Genomic DNA, 14,196 nt, shown 5'->3' on the forward strand with positions numbered 1-14,196 from the left:
GCACCCCTAAGCACTGAAACCGCACCCACTGACTGAGACCGGTAGACGGCTCCAACTCCCAGCTTATCAGAAACTGCTCCATCAATGGACATTGGCCCAAGTATACCTGGCAAGACCAGCTGGAGGGACACAGGTCTACCCATAGCGAACAGGTCCCAAAGCCCCAGTCTACCCAGCTTGGCAATTGAGCTAGTAGACCAGGAGCCACCGGAAGTACCGAGATGTTCGGAGAGGTCACGGAAGCCTCTGAAGTATTTGCAAGACTATGTTCAATATTTAAATATGTGAACCAGCTGGGGGAAAGGGGTGTTATATATTGATGTAAATTGATGTGGGCAGTAATAAGAGAATAACTACTCTATTCATTTAAACTCTTAACTGTCCATCTGCAGTATTGTAAGTAGGTGTTCTGGCTGGGAAAAATGATTTAATCTCATTGGCCGCTGCCTATTGGTGGTCCACATAAATAGAAGTCAAGGCAGCTGTTAAGAGCTGCTTCTTAAATGTTCTTCTTAAATGTTCTTCTTAAACATTAAACGTTCTGTTGTTTAACTATGCTCGCCTCCTCAATGCCTCACCGATCCCAATTCTTAACAAAAATGAAAATGGTAAAGATGTAAACATGCAGAGAGTGTGCCATTTTATAGTCTAAAACTAAACCCTACCCTTTTAGTTTTCAGCTTTGACCACTCACCCATTCACACCTAATTGTTTCTGAAATCTTACAGAAAACAAAAAGTTTATAAAGAAGTAGGAAGGTGTTTATTAACATGTATTCTGGACCCCCCAGTGATTTCTCTTCATTCAGTAAGGTCATGGATTGCTCCTCCCAAATCAGTTCCAGAAGTCAATGCAAGAAAAATAAAACCAGAAAGAAACACTAACTCATTAATTGTTTCTTTCTTACTTCTTAATTGTCTCTCTCTTTTAAAATGACCATATAACAGCTAGGGCATTTTTCTCTGCTTTCAGAATGCTCATGTTTCAATTCAAATTGCTTTTGGTCATATAAATGTCATGAGTGAGTTTTTCTATTGTGGTAATTGATGGTACAAATATCCATTATTCTAAGGAAGAATGAGGACGTTGAGCTGTATCAATTTCCACTTTTTGTGCAACCCACTATGGGGAAATCCACTGTTTAAAATAAATATGGCTCTTAAACCATCAGGGCATATAATAGTACACAATGCAGGGAATTAAAAAAAAATGTGTCAGGCTAATGGCTGTTTAAAAAGTGTTGTTGTTGTTAGCTGCGAAGTTGTGTCCGACTCATCGCGACCCTATGGACAACATTCCTCCAGGCCTTCTTGTCTTCTACCATCTTCTGGAGTTCATTTAAGCTCACGCCTACTGCTTCAGTGACACCATCCAGCCACCTCATTCTCTGTCGTCCCCTTCTTCTATTGCCCTCGATCTTTCCCAGCATTAGGCTCTTCTCCAGTGAGTCCTTCCTTCTCATTAGGTGGCCAAAGTATTTGAGTTTTAGCTTCAGGATCTGGCCTTCTAAAGAGCAGTCAGGATTGATCTCCTCTAGGACTGACCGGTTTGATCGCCTTGCAGTCCAAGGGACTCGCAGGAGTCTTCTCCAGCACCAGAGTTCAAAGGCCTCAATTCTTTGGCGCTCAGCCTTTCTTATGGTCCAGCTTTCACTGCCATACATTACAAATGGGAAGACCATAGCCTTGACTATACGCACTTTTGTTGACAGGGTGATGTCTCTGCTTTTTAGTGTGCTGTCTAGATTTGCCATGGCTTTCCTTCCCAGGAGCAAGCGTCTTTTAATTTCTTGGCTACAGTCCCCATCTGCAGTGATCTTGGAGCCCAGGAAAACAAAATCTGTCACTACCTCCATTTCTTCCCCATCTATTTGCCATGAATTGAGAGGGCCAGATGCCATGATCTTGGTTTTCTTAATATTAAGTTTCAACCCAAGTTTTGCACTCTCCTTCTTCACCCGCAACAACAGGCTCTTTAGTTCTTCTTCACTTTCTGCCATTAGAGTGGCATCATCTGCGTATCTTAGGTTGTTGATATTTCTTCCAGCAATCTTAATTCTAACTTTTGATTCATCTAGCCCTGCCTTTCTCATGATGTGCTCTGCATATAAGTTAAATAGGCAGGGCGACAGTATACAGCCTTGCCGGACTCCTTTCCCAATTTTGAACCAATCAGTGGTTCCGTGTCCAGTTCTCACTGTTGCTTCTTGACCTGCATATAAGTTTCTTAAGAGACAAATAAGATGGTCTGGTACTCCCATCTCTTTAAGAACTTGCCACAGTTTGTTATGATCCACACAATCAAAGGCTTTAGCATAGTCAATGAAGCAGAAGTAGATGTTTTTTTGGAACTCCCTAGCTTTCTCCATGATCCAGCGTATGTTAGCAATTTGATCTCTAGTTCCTCTACCTCTTCGAAATCTTGCCTGTACTTCTGGTAGTTCTTGATCCACATACTGCTGAAGTCTAGCTTGTAGGATTTTAAGCATGACTTTACTAGCATGAGAAATGAGTGCAATGGTGCGATAGTTTGAACATTCTTTGGCACTGCCTTTCTTTGGAATTGGAATGTAAACTGATCTTTTCCAATCCTGTGGCCACTGCTGAGTTTTCCAAATTTGCTGGCAAATTGAGTGTAGCACTTTTACTGCACTGTCTTTTAAGATTTTGAATAGCTCAGCTGGAATACTGTCACCTCCACTAGCTTTGTTGTTGCTCAGCTTTTCTAAGGCCCACTTCACTTCACATTCTAGGATGTCTGGCTCGAGGTCAGTGACCACCTCATTGTGATTATCTGGGACGTTAAGCTCATTCTTGTATAGTTCTTCTGTGTAATTTTGCCACCTCTTCTTAATCTCTTCTGCCTCTGTTAGGTCCCTGCCATTTTGGTCCTTTATCATGCCCATTTTTGCATGGAATGTTCCCTTCATCTCTCCAATTTTCTTGAAAAGATCTCTGGTCCTCCCTATTCTATTGTTTTCTTCTATTTCTTTGCACTGTTCATTTAAGAAGGCATTCTTATCTCTTCTAGTGATTCTCTGGAATTCTGCATTCAATTGGGCATATCTATGTTTTTCTCCCTTGCCTTTCGCTTTCCTCCTTTCCTCAGCTATTTGCAAAGCTTCCTCAGACAGCCATTTTGCTTTTTTGCATTTCTTTTTCTTTGGGATGGTTTTGGTTGCTACCTGTTGTACAATGTCGCGAACCTCTGTCCATAGTTCTTCAGGCACTCTGTCTATCAGATCTAATTCCTTAAATCTATTTGTCACCTCTACTGTATATTCAACAGGGATATGATTTAATTCATACCTGAGTGGCCTAGTGCTTTTCCCTACTTTGTTCAGTTTAAGCCTAACCTTTGCAATGAGAAGCTCATGGTCTGAGCCACAGTCAGCTCCTGGTCTTGTTTTTACTGACTGTATAGAGCTTCTCCATCTTTGGCTGCAGAGCATATAGTCAATCTGATTTCTGTGTTGACCATCTGGTGATGTCCATGTGTAGAGCCGTCTCTTGGGTTGTTGGAAAAGAGTGTTTGCTATGACCATCGTATTCTCTTGACAAAATTCTATCAGCCTGTGCCCTGCTTCATTTTGTACTCCAAGGCCAAACTTGCCTGTTATTCCAGTTATCTTTTGGCTTCCTACTTTAGCATTCCAATCCCCCATGATGATAAGGACATCATTTTTTGGTGTTAGTTCTATAAGGTGCTGTAGGGCTTCATAGAACCGGTCAATTTCATCCTCTTCAGCACTGGTGGTTGGGGCATAGACTTGGACTACTGTGATATTGAATGGTTTCCCTTGGATTCGAACTGAGATCATTCTGTCATTTTGAGGATTGTATCCCAGTATTGATTTTCCTACTCTTTTATTGACTATGAAGGCTACTCCATTTCTTCTGAGGGATTCTTGCCCGCAGTAGTATACCTGATGGTCATCTGAATTAAATTCACCCATTCCTGTCCATTTTAGTTCGCTGATACCTAAGATGTCGATGTTCAGTCTTGTCATCTCTTGTTTGACCACGTCCAGCTTTCCTTGATTCATGGATCTTACATTCCAGGTTCCTATGGAGAAAAAATCTTTACAGCATCGGACTTTCCTTTCACTACCAGACACATCCACAGCTGAGCGTCCTTTCGGCTTTGGCCCAGTCGCTTCATTCTTTCTGGCGCTACTAGTACTAGCCCTCTGCTCTTCCCCAGTAGCATATTGGACGCCTTCCGACCTGAGGGGCTCATCTTCCAGTGTCATATCGTTTTGCCTTTTGGTACTGTCCATAGGGTTTTCATGGCAAAGATACTGGAGTGGTTTGCCATTTCCTTCTCCAGTGGATCACGTTTTGTCAGAACTCTCAGCTATGACCTATCCGTCTTGGGTGGCCCTGCACGGCATAGCTCATGGCTTCATTGAATTACGCAAGCCCCTTCGCCACGACAAGGCAGTAATCCATGAAGGGGTGTTTAAAAAGTAAAAAAAAGTAAAAAAATAAACAGCCAATAACCTGACACATTTTTTTTTCTTTTTAAATCCCTGCATTGTGTATTACTATATTTCCTGATGGTTTAAGAGCCATATTTATTTTAAATTATCGTGCTAGGTGGGAATTATGCTTTAATCATTTGCTATGATTAAACAAACAAACAAACAAACAAACAATCCAACTGTCTGAAGAGGAATTGATTGAAATACTTCTCAGCTTTTGTGGCTTCACTGGGCATGTAGAAATAGACTCAAGTTTTATTTATTATTCTATGTTTGGAGCTAATGGAGTCACAGATAAAATCACAAAACAAAATAAATACTTACAAAACAAAACAAAAAAGAAACAGAACAGATTTCCCCCACCCCTAAGAGTTGCCCTTATTTAATAATTTTGAAAGAGCAAGCTTGATACTGCTGTTTCTCATACTATAGATAATAGGATTCAAAAAAGGTGGGATAAGAGAATACATTATAGTTGAGGCTAAATTTGAATTACTGGAAGGAGGCTCTAAATGAGCAATGAATGCAGGTAACAGGAACATGGAAACCACAATAAGATGGGGTAAGCAAGTAGAAACTGCTTTTTTCCTCCCTTCCAAGGAGTTAATTTTCAGCACAGCAGTGAAAATGGACACATACGTATAAAGAATAAAGGAAAAACAAACAAATCCTACAGCACAAACAAACACTATTAGTCTGATTTCATTTTGGTTTAAGCCTGTACAAGAGAGTTTAAGTAACTGTGGAATGTCACAGAAAAATTGATTTATGTTGTTGGAACAAAAAGATGTTTCAAATGTAAAGCAAGTATGCAACAATCCATTAAGAAGGCTGCTGCCCCATACAACAAGAATCATATAAATGCAGGCTTGCTTATTCATTATTGTTCCATAATGTAATGGATTGCAAATGGCAACGTAACGATCATAGGCCATAACTGTGAGGATCCAAATATCAGATCCCAGAAAAAATACAAGAAGGAAGACTTGAGAAACACATCCAAGATAAGAAATATGTCTTGAGTTCATCAGCATATTGGCCATGGATTTAGGAACAATGACTGAAGTGGTACCAAGGTCTTGTATGGCTAAGTTCAACAAAAAGAGATACATGGGAGTATGCAAATGATGGTTCAAAATTATTGCAGATATGATGAGGATGTTCCCTATTATAATGGCCAAATACAATACCAGGAAAGCAAAGAAATGTAACATCTGTAATTCATGTATTTTTGAGAACTCAAAGAGCAGAAAATCAGATATAGTTGATTGGTTATCCATGCTTTGTAATATTGAAAGTGATGTCTCTGGAAAGAAAAGAGATACATTTATTTCAAATGCAGCTTTTTTCATGTCTGTTCATTAGTGCAGTGCTAGAAATAAGAGCCCATTGGGTTGGCCAATATCTTGCTATTAAGTTTGTCATCAGTTTTGCAATGGAATATTTTCAGTACTAATTCAAAGTTCAACTGATTAGAGATACGTAATACCATTGATACTAGTTTTAATTTTGCTTCCCATACCTACATTAATTTATGACCATGAAAATAAGTCCTTAAATTGATATTTAAAAAGTATTGTTCAAAAGTATAAGTATGCTTATCAAATTACTGCTCTGATCTCCATAAATTAAAGAGCTGGAACTTTAAATCCAATTATCTGGGCAAATTTCAGTGTATGAATTTGGAATAGTTGTTTTGATTTTGTTATGGGTGTAGTAGTAATAGTAGTAGCAGTTTATTAATTAGTCTTACAATCATATCAAATAAAACAAGATGAAAATATAATGCAGGATCTAATTTCAGGATAAAATAGATAAAGGGAAATGCAATATTAAAATGCATATGTGATAAATACAAAGAATCAGCCATCAAATAAATACATCACTTTTACATGATACTTCAATCTATTAGATATAATATAATTAGCTGAATTGCCTTAGCTAGTCTTTATGCTATATTCCTTGCCAAATTATACTCCCATATCACTATATTCTATCTGAGATAGAATCATCTGTCAAAGGGCAATATCTTGAAAATAAAGATGACTAAAGCTTATTTGTGAATATTCCTCCAACATACTGCAAGAAAATATGCATTTTAAAATCACAACTATTGCTATTACCATTCAAGTATAATGCTTTTAATTATTATATATTTGGGGTTAGTAAGATAAAATCTAAGCTTTTTAACACAATGTGTTTAAACTGTGATTACGTAAATTATTCTTCTCCTTTTTCTCTTCCCCCAAAAAACATTAATTTTAAAGGAAATTGTGTTGCTGCATCAAAAAAGTCTGTCTAGATGGTTGCTAAGCATTTACACCAACTTGATGGCATGTAATCAGTCTTACTGATGCTGTTAATTTTATCAATTCAAAATAATTAATGATTGCAATAAATGTTAACTTTTTTGTAAAAAGTAAGGTAAAGGTAAAGGTAAAGGTTCCCCTGCACATGTGTACTAGTCATTTCTGACTCTAGGGGCCGGTGCTCATCTCTGTTTCAAAGCTGAAGAGCCAGCGCTTGTCCGAAGATGTCTCCATGGTTATGTGGCCGGCATGACTAGATGCCAAAGGCGCACGGAATACTGTTACCTTCCCACCATAGTGGTCCCTATTTTTCTACTTGCACTTTTATGTGTTTTCGAACTGCTAGGTTGGCAGAAGCTGGGACAAGTAACAGGCGCTCACTCTGTTACACAGCACTCGGGATTCGACCCACCAAACTGCCGACCTTCTGATCAACAAGCTCAGCATCCTAACCCACTGAGCCACCGCGTCCCTTATAAAAAGTACAGAGACACAAATCATTGGGAATATGTGTAAATACATACATATAACAAACACACACAGACACACAAATAGAGAGAGCTTTGTAAAAAAATAAAATGTTGTATGAAAACATAAGTAAGTTTCATTAAAGAGGCTAGTCATGATTCCTACTTTTGAACAAAATCAATTTTCATGCGAAGGAATGAATAATTTTAATATGAGCACTGACCAGAATTTTAAACCAAAGCACATAAAAAAATAAAGTGGAAGCATAGAAAGATAAAATATTACAATTGGTAATAGATTCATCAGTGGAAGATCAAAGCCTACTTAATTTTACAGGCAGTATATATAAAAGAAATATTAGTTATATTGAAGGAGACTGAATCATACTGATCTGATAAGAACCGTAGAGATGAAAAGAAAACTGTACAGGAAAAAGAATTTCCTAGGTGTTTTACAAGGTAAGATGTTAGAAAGAGGATCATTGTGTTCTTATAGGGGGTACAAAAGAGTGGGACAAGAACTATAAGTCCCTTGTCCATAGGGAACAGTCTCAGCTCATGTGAATTTGATGTAGCTTTGTTTGCACAACCTAATTCTAAGCAGATGAAGAATGAATAACTTGCAATTAAATACTTATTCCAAGTTAATGTTCCAATGACAAGCAGAGAGAAAATTATCATGTTTTCAAGAGGTGGTGAATTAAAAATAAATGACTAGAAACCCATGATCTTTTCAGCCATCTTTTGACAGTAAGGCAATCTGCCCCCAATACTGCTATGAAAATTGTCAAGCAAATATTTATAGTGATAAGCTTTTCAAAAAGTTGCTAGCTTCCAATTTTCTCCCTAATGTTATAAATCACATTTTGATTATGAATGTGTCCCAAAATAACAGAATACTCATCATAAATACAATGTTTTATTTACAAGTTAAGTTTTAGTTCTGAAATATTTTGTTTTACGTATCGATTTATTTTGTTCATTTATATCAAATTCTGATATAAGAACAATTTTGATTTTATACTAAAATTCAAAATTCAAAATTATATCGAGAATTTCCTATTTGAGTCTCCTGTTCATAAATTAGAAGTATTATTAAAATGTAAACGTATAGTGGAAAAAATATAAATAAACATGAGGAATAACTGTTTTTTGAAACCAAATTGAAAAGCCTTCTAATTTCATTTAATTATTTAAAAAGTAACTTCCTGTTCTGAAGATAAGAATACATATACATGGGAAATGTATTTAGAAAAAGGGATTTTGGTGGAACAATAGAATCATATTTTGAATTATTTATCCTCATCATGACAGTTTTCTTTAATGTTTTCTTTCAGTGGCAATAAGTGCTCTAATACAGTATTATATTATTTACAATTCTTAGCTTTAATTATCACCAGCATCTCAACATTTTGGCAGTTAAGTTATAGCAATTTGTAATTTAAAAATGAGTTTAAAATGCTATAAATCAAATGGGAATTATTGAAATGAGAAATTGAAAGTTCTAATGTGTAACAATCCATTTATGGTTTATTTTGTTTATTGATTCTACCTCTGAACATATGGCCTCAAATAAGCAGTAGTATGCTTGAATGTATACAATTTCATATATACATTTTCCTTTGAAATATTATTGAACATTTAATATTCTATGTTCTTGCTGTAGAAGAGAAACAGTACAGAATGTTATAGAAATATACTTTTCAGTATGCATTTGAATAGCAGACATTCAAACCGGTTTATTTAAGGAATTGAGAAATAGCTTAACTAATCACTAGCTCAATCCATCCAATTCAAATTCAAATTTTAACCCTTTTGGCCCCCAACATTACACGTTCACCCAGTCATACCAGATGTTGCTGAATTCTTTAAAATGATGAAATGATTTTCACTAAACTGGTAGGAGTTATTAATAAATACTCTGTGATTTCTAGTGATCTCTTGTAATCCCACAAGAGCTTAACTGACTTCTCCCAAGGCACTTCACTCCAAGATTCGACCTGGGAAATCCAGAGGCAAAAAAAGAAGCATTAATTCTTTAATTGTCATTTTAATTCTATAATGAAGATCTGGTTCATGGTTTATTATCATTTGTTGATTCTATCGCTAAACACATTGTCTCAGCTAAACAACTGTTTGCTTGTATATATACAATTTTATATATGTATTTCTGTGTTGGCACAGTAGTTAGAATACAGTATTTGCAGGCTAATTCGACTGACTGCCAGGGGTTTGATCCTCATGAACTCAAGGTTGACTCAACGTTTCATACTTTGGAGGTTGATAAAATGATGACCCAGATTGTTGGGGGCAATATGCTGACTGTAAACTGCTTAGGAAAGACTGTAAAGCACTATGAAGCAGTATATAAGTGAAGAGAATGATAAAGAAGGATTAATGTCATGCTGATGAACCAGGGTTTGACCTTTTTGTACTTTTCAAATATTTTAATATTTTGTATGACCTTCTAAGCTCTTTTTGGGGAAAAAACAGGGACAGGAAATCATTTTATAAGCTATCTATACAGTTAAAATGATAAATAACTCTCCCTTTCAAGTGGGGTTGAAAGATAACAGACTTGACTGATTTAAGTTTGCTTTTTCCTGCCTATGTGATCCATACCAGATAGATTAACTTGTTTTACTGCTAAGAAATATTACTATGGAGGTATCTACTTAGATACCCATAAGACCTCATAATGCTTGCTGGTCACCAGGTGTATAAATGATGCTGAAAGCTTTTGTGTGGGGTTGCTTGCTTTGGAAATGATCCCCAAGTGACCTATTCTGTGGAAAATAAAATTGATCTGATCCCCATCCTTGTTCTGTTTCACTGAGCTGTAGCACAACTGGTATGAACTCAGAGTTTCTGGAACAACAATGCCATATTCTTTCTCTGCCTTGAGAATGCCCAGCCTTTCAAGCAAATGGCTTTTGGTGACATGGGAAATACAGTGTCTAAGAAATACAATTACAAACTGAGATGAGTGAAGGGAGGAAATGGAGACAATTTTCTTGTAACATAACCTATTTAAATATTGTAGATTGCTGTTTGTTATTGATGTACATTCTCCACCTGAGATTTAAATTCAGCTCAGAAAATAATTTTGTTTAGGAATTAGGGCTTGTTTAGTAGAAAGAACAATTTCAAAACTTGCAGTCACTGTAGCTAGTAGAATACTATACCTATTCTTACAAATTTGAGAGAAGCCAAAGACAAGTATGCCTGGAATAATGCTGTGCACTACCCATGGCATCATTTCATATTTATTTTGTTGTAATCTTACATTTTTGGCTGCTGAGAACTGAAACATAAACAGAGAATTCAGACCTTTCCATAGGAAAAAGGATGAAGGGTCCCAAACTCTATTTTCTGTGATTAAAAGAGCTGTCCTCGGGAGGCGAACTATCAGGCTTTTGAGTCTTATTTAAACCTCATTCATACAAAATTACCTATTATCCAGAGCCATATGCATCATAAGCCTGAAGTCAAATTCCATCCTGAGTACCCATATTTTAAGTTATACCAGAAGGGCTTGATTGCAACCAGAAAGCCTACAAGGCATAAAGTGGAATATTTCACAGTTGTAGTAAATTGCTTTATGCATCAAACATTGGTACCTCTCCCACATAATATATTGAAAGAGGATTCCTGAGTTTCTGTATTTACATGACAGTACCAATTAATGTTTGAAGAGACTCTGAACTCAATGCAAATCTGTTTATTGCTTCTGTGCTCATAGGAGTAAGTAACTGATTCTAAGTGTGTGGATTGGAGCCTAAAGTCCTACAAGGATTCTACTAACTCAGTAATGGGTACAGAAGTGGGAAGAAAGAGATCCAAAAAGAAATCTCAATCCGTTTTTGATCACATATCAATACATTGCATCATATAGTAGCATGTCAATTGTTAATGCTAAGTATGTTCTTGCAGAACTGAATCAGTCTTGTATTCCAATCATATAGAACCATATCACTGATTACTAGTGCAGTGGTACCCAACTTTGCGGCTTGGTGATCTGGCTGTGGGGGTTGAGGGCAACTGACCTATGTGAGCAGCAAGCTGTTGCACACATGCATGCATCTCAACTTGCAAGAGCAGAGGGCTGACGTGCATGCACATATAGCTTCATCTTTTTTTTCTGTGAGGAGTTGAACAAGGATTAACTGGGAAGAGAGATCTCTTCAATAAAATTAGTGTCAGCCAATATTTTAATTAGAAATCCTCATGTAAGCCTCTGTTGATGCATATCCTGGATTGAGTCTCAAGCTTGCATTCTAATGGTCTGGATTGTGTCCACCATTTTATATAACTAGAGGCACAAATTTGTGTGCCATGGACACTGATCAAAAGAAGACTTATAGAAATAAATAAATTGTTTTCCAATCCTCTAAAACTTGGAAAGAGCAAGAAAAATGTTATCTCATGGAGAAAAAGAAAATCTAATTAGATTTATCAACAAATTAGATTATGTCCACGCTGCAATCATACTTTGGGGGGGTCAAAATTTTGACAAACAAGGCAAACAGAATCCCACCTGCAATTCTTGCCATCTCAGAAAGATTCAGTTTGTAGATAGATTTAAACCACAGAATTTGAGCTGTTTGTTATGTTGTGGGCTCGGGTGAGCAGGAATGAATACAGACAGTTGTTCATAAAGCAACACATCCTTTATTGGTTTTGACAGAGCTTAAACTGGGCCGTGCCCAGCCACTACATATATATAAAGTCCAACCCTCTAGCAGCAGCCAATAGAATGGAACCATGCTTCCCGCCAAAGGTAGATCACTTGCAAGGCTGGAGATGGCCTATCTAGGTTTCAAGGGAGCCGTTGGCTCACGTGGTATGGTACCACAAGCTCAGTACATAACACTCCTTCCCCCTAAGACAAAACTAATTTTCCCAACAACTTGACAACAGTCAAGACCTATTAATCACTCCCAATAACCAACATATAAATAACAAAATACAAATAATGGGTCAGGCTCCATTAATGGCAGTGGCAGTCTGCTTAGGCCATCTGCATGGCCCATTTCCTTCCCTGGTTTATGAAGTAACTTAAAAGTGTATGCAGACAAAAATATGGACCACCTTAACATTCTGGGTGAGAGTATGTGAGGAGTTTGTTTGTCTGTTGTAAACAGCCCTAAAAGAGGTTTGTGATCTGTGTAGATGGTGAATTCCCTTCCATATAAATAATCATGAAATTTTTTAACACCTGCCACTATGGCCAATGCTTCCTTATCAATCTGGGCATAATTACATTCAGCAGATGATAAGATTCTGAAATAAAAGGCAATGGGAACTTGTTTCCCATTTCTCTCAATGTGACTCAAAACTGCCTCCACCCCATAGGGAGATGCATCACATGCAAGACAAACTGGTTTAGACTCAATGTCATGAGTGACAGTGGACTTTTCAGATAAGAGACTTTTCAAGGTTTGAAAGCTTTTTTCATGCAAGGGCAACCACTTCCAAGGGGCCTTTTTATCAAGCAGCCTATGTAGGAGTTCAGCTATGGCAGCCTTATGAGATAGAAATGTGTGATAAAAATTGAGGAGGCCCAAAAATGCCTGCAGCTCCCATTTTGATTTTGGCCTTGGAGCCATTTTAATGGCCTTCACTTTTGAATCTGCAGGGTGTATTCCATTAGCATCTATACAGAACCCCAAAAACTCCGTGGATGAGAGCCAATACTACATTTATTTTTCTTTAATTTCAGGCTCACTATTCGAAGCAGAATTAAATGCAGAATTCCAAAGAATAGCTAGAAGAGATAAGAATGCCTTCTTAAATGAACAATGCAAAGAAATAGAAGAAAACAATAGAATAGGGAGGACCAGAGAGCTTTTCAAGAAAATTGGAGAGATGAAAGGAACGTTTCATGCAAAAATGGGCATGATAAAGGACCAAAATGGCAGGGACCTAACAGAGGCAGAAGAGATTAAGAAGAGGTGGCAAAATTACACAGAAGAACTATACAAGAATGAGCTTAACATCCCTGATAATCACAATGAGGTGGTCACTGACCTCGAGCCAGACATCCTAGAATGTGAAGTGAAGTGGGCCTTAGGAAAGCTGAGCAACAACAAAGCTAGTGGAGGTGACAGTATTCCAGCTGAGCTATTCAAAATCTTAAAAGACGATGCAGTAAAAGTGCTACACTCAATTTGCCAGCAAATTTGGAAAACTCAGCAGTGGCCACAGGATTGGAAAAGATCAGTTTACATTCCAATTCCAAAGAAAGGCAGTGCCAAAGAATGTTCAAACTATCGCACCATTGCACTCATTTCTCATGCTAGTAAAGTTATGCTTAAAATTCTGCAAGCTAGACTCCAGCAGTATGTGGATCGAGAACTACCAGAAGTACAGGCAGGATTTCGAAGAGGCAGAGGAACTAGAGATCAAATTGCTAACATACGCTGGATCGTGGAGAAAGCTAGAGAGTTCCAGAAAAATATCTACTTCTGCTTCATTGACTATGCTAAAGCCTTTGATTGTGTGGATCATAACAAACTGTGGCAAGTCCTTAAAGAGATGGGCGTACCAGACCATCTTATTTGTCTCTTGAGAAACCTATATGTGGGCCAATAAGCAACAGTGAGAACTGGACACGGAACTACTGATTGGTTCCAAATTGGGAAAGGAGTCCGGCAAGGCTGTATACTGTCGCCTTGCCTATTTAACTTATATGCAGAGCACATCATGAGAAAGGCAAGGCTAGATGAATCAAAAGTTGGAATTAAGATTGCTGGAAGAAATATCAACAACCTAAGATATGCAGATGATACCACTCTAATGGCAGAAAGTGAAGAGGGACTGAAGAGTCTCTTGTTGTGAGTGAAGAAGGAGAGTGCAAAAGTTGGGTTGAAACTTAACATTAAGAAAACCAAGATCATGGCATCTGGCCCTCTCAATTCCTGGCAAATCGATGGGG

The 14,196-nt window shown here is 37.5% G+C and overlaps 1 protein-coding gene across 1 annotated transcript; it reads right to left on the reverse strand.

Moving 5' to 3' along the window:
* Positions 1-4,848: 4,848 nt before the first annotated feature.
* Positions 4,849-5,763, reverse strand: LOC310650353 (olfactory receptor 14A16-like; the record flags this gene model as incomplete). Its single annotated transcript, XM_083379264.1, has 1 exon — positions 4,849-5,763. One exon carries the CDS (start codon positions 5,761-5,763, stop codon positions 4,849-4,851), a length of 915 nt encoding a protein of 304 aa, XP_083235390.1.
* Positions 5,764-14,196: the final 8,433 nt, after the last annotated feature.

This window comes from Vipera ursinii (genome assembly GCF_947247035.1).
Source record: "Vipera ursinii genome assembly, chromosome: Z".
Lineage (NCBI taxonomy): Eukaryota > Metazoa > Chordata > Lepidosauria > Squamata > Viperidae > Vipera > Vipera ursinii.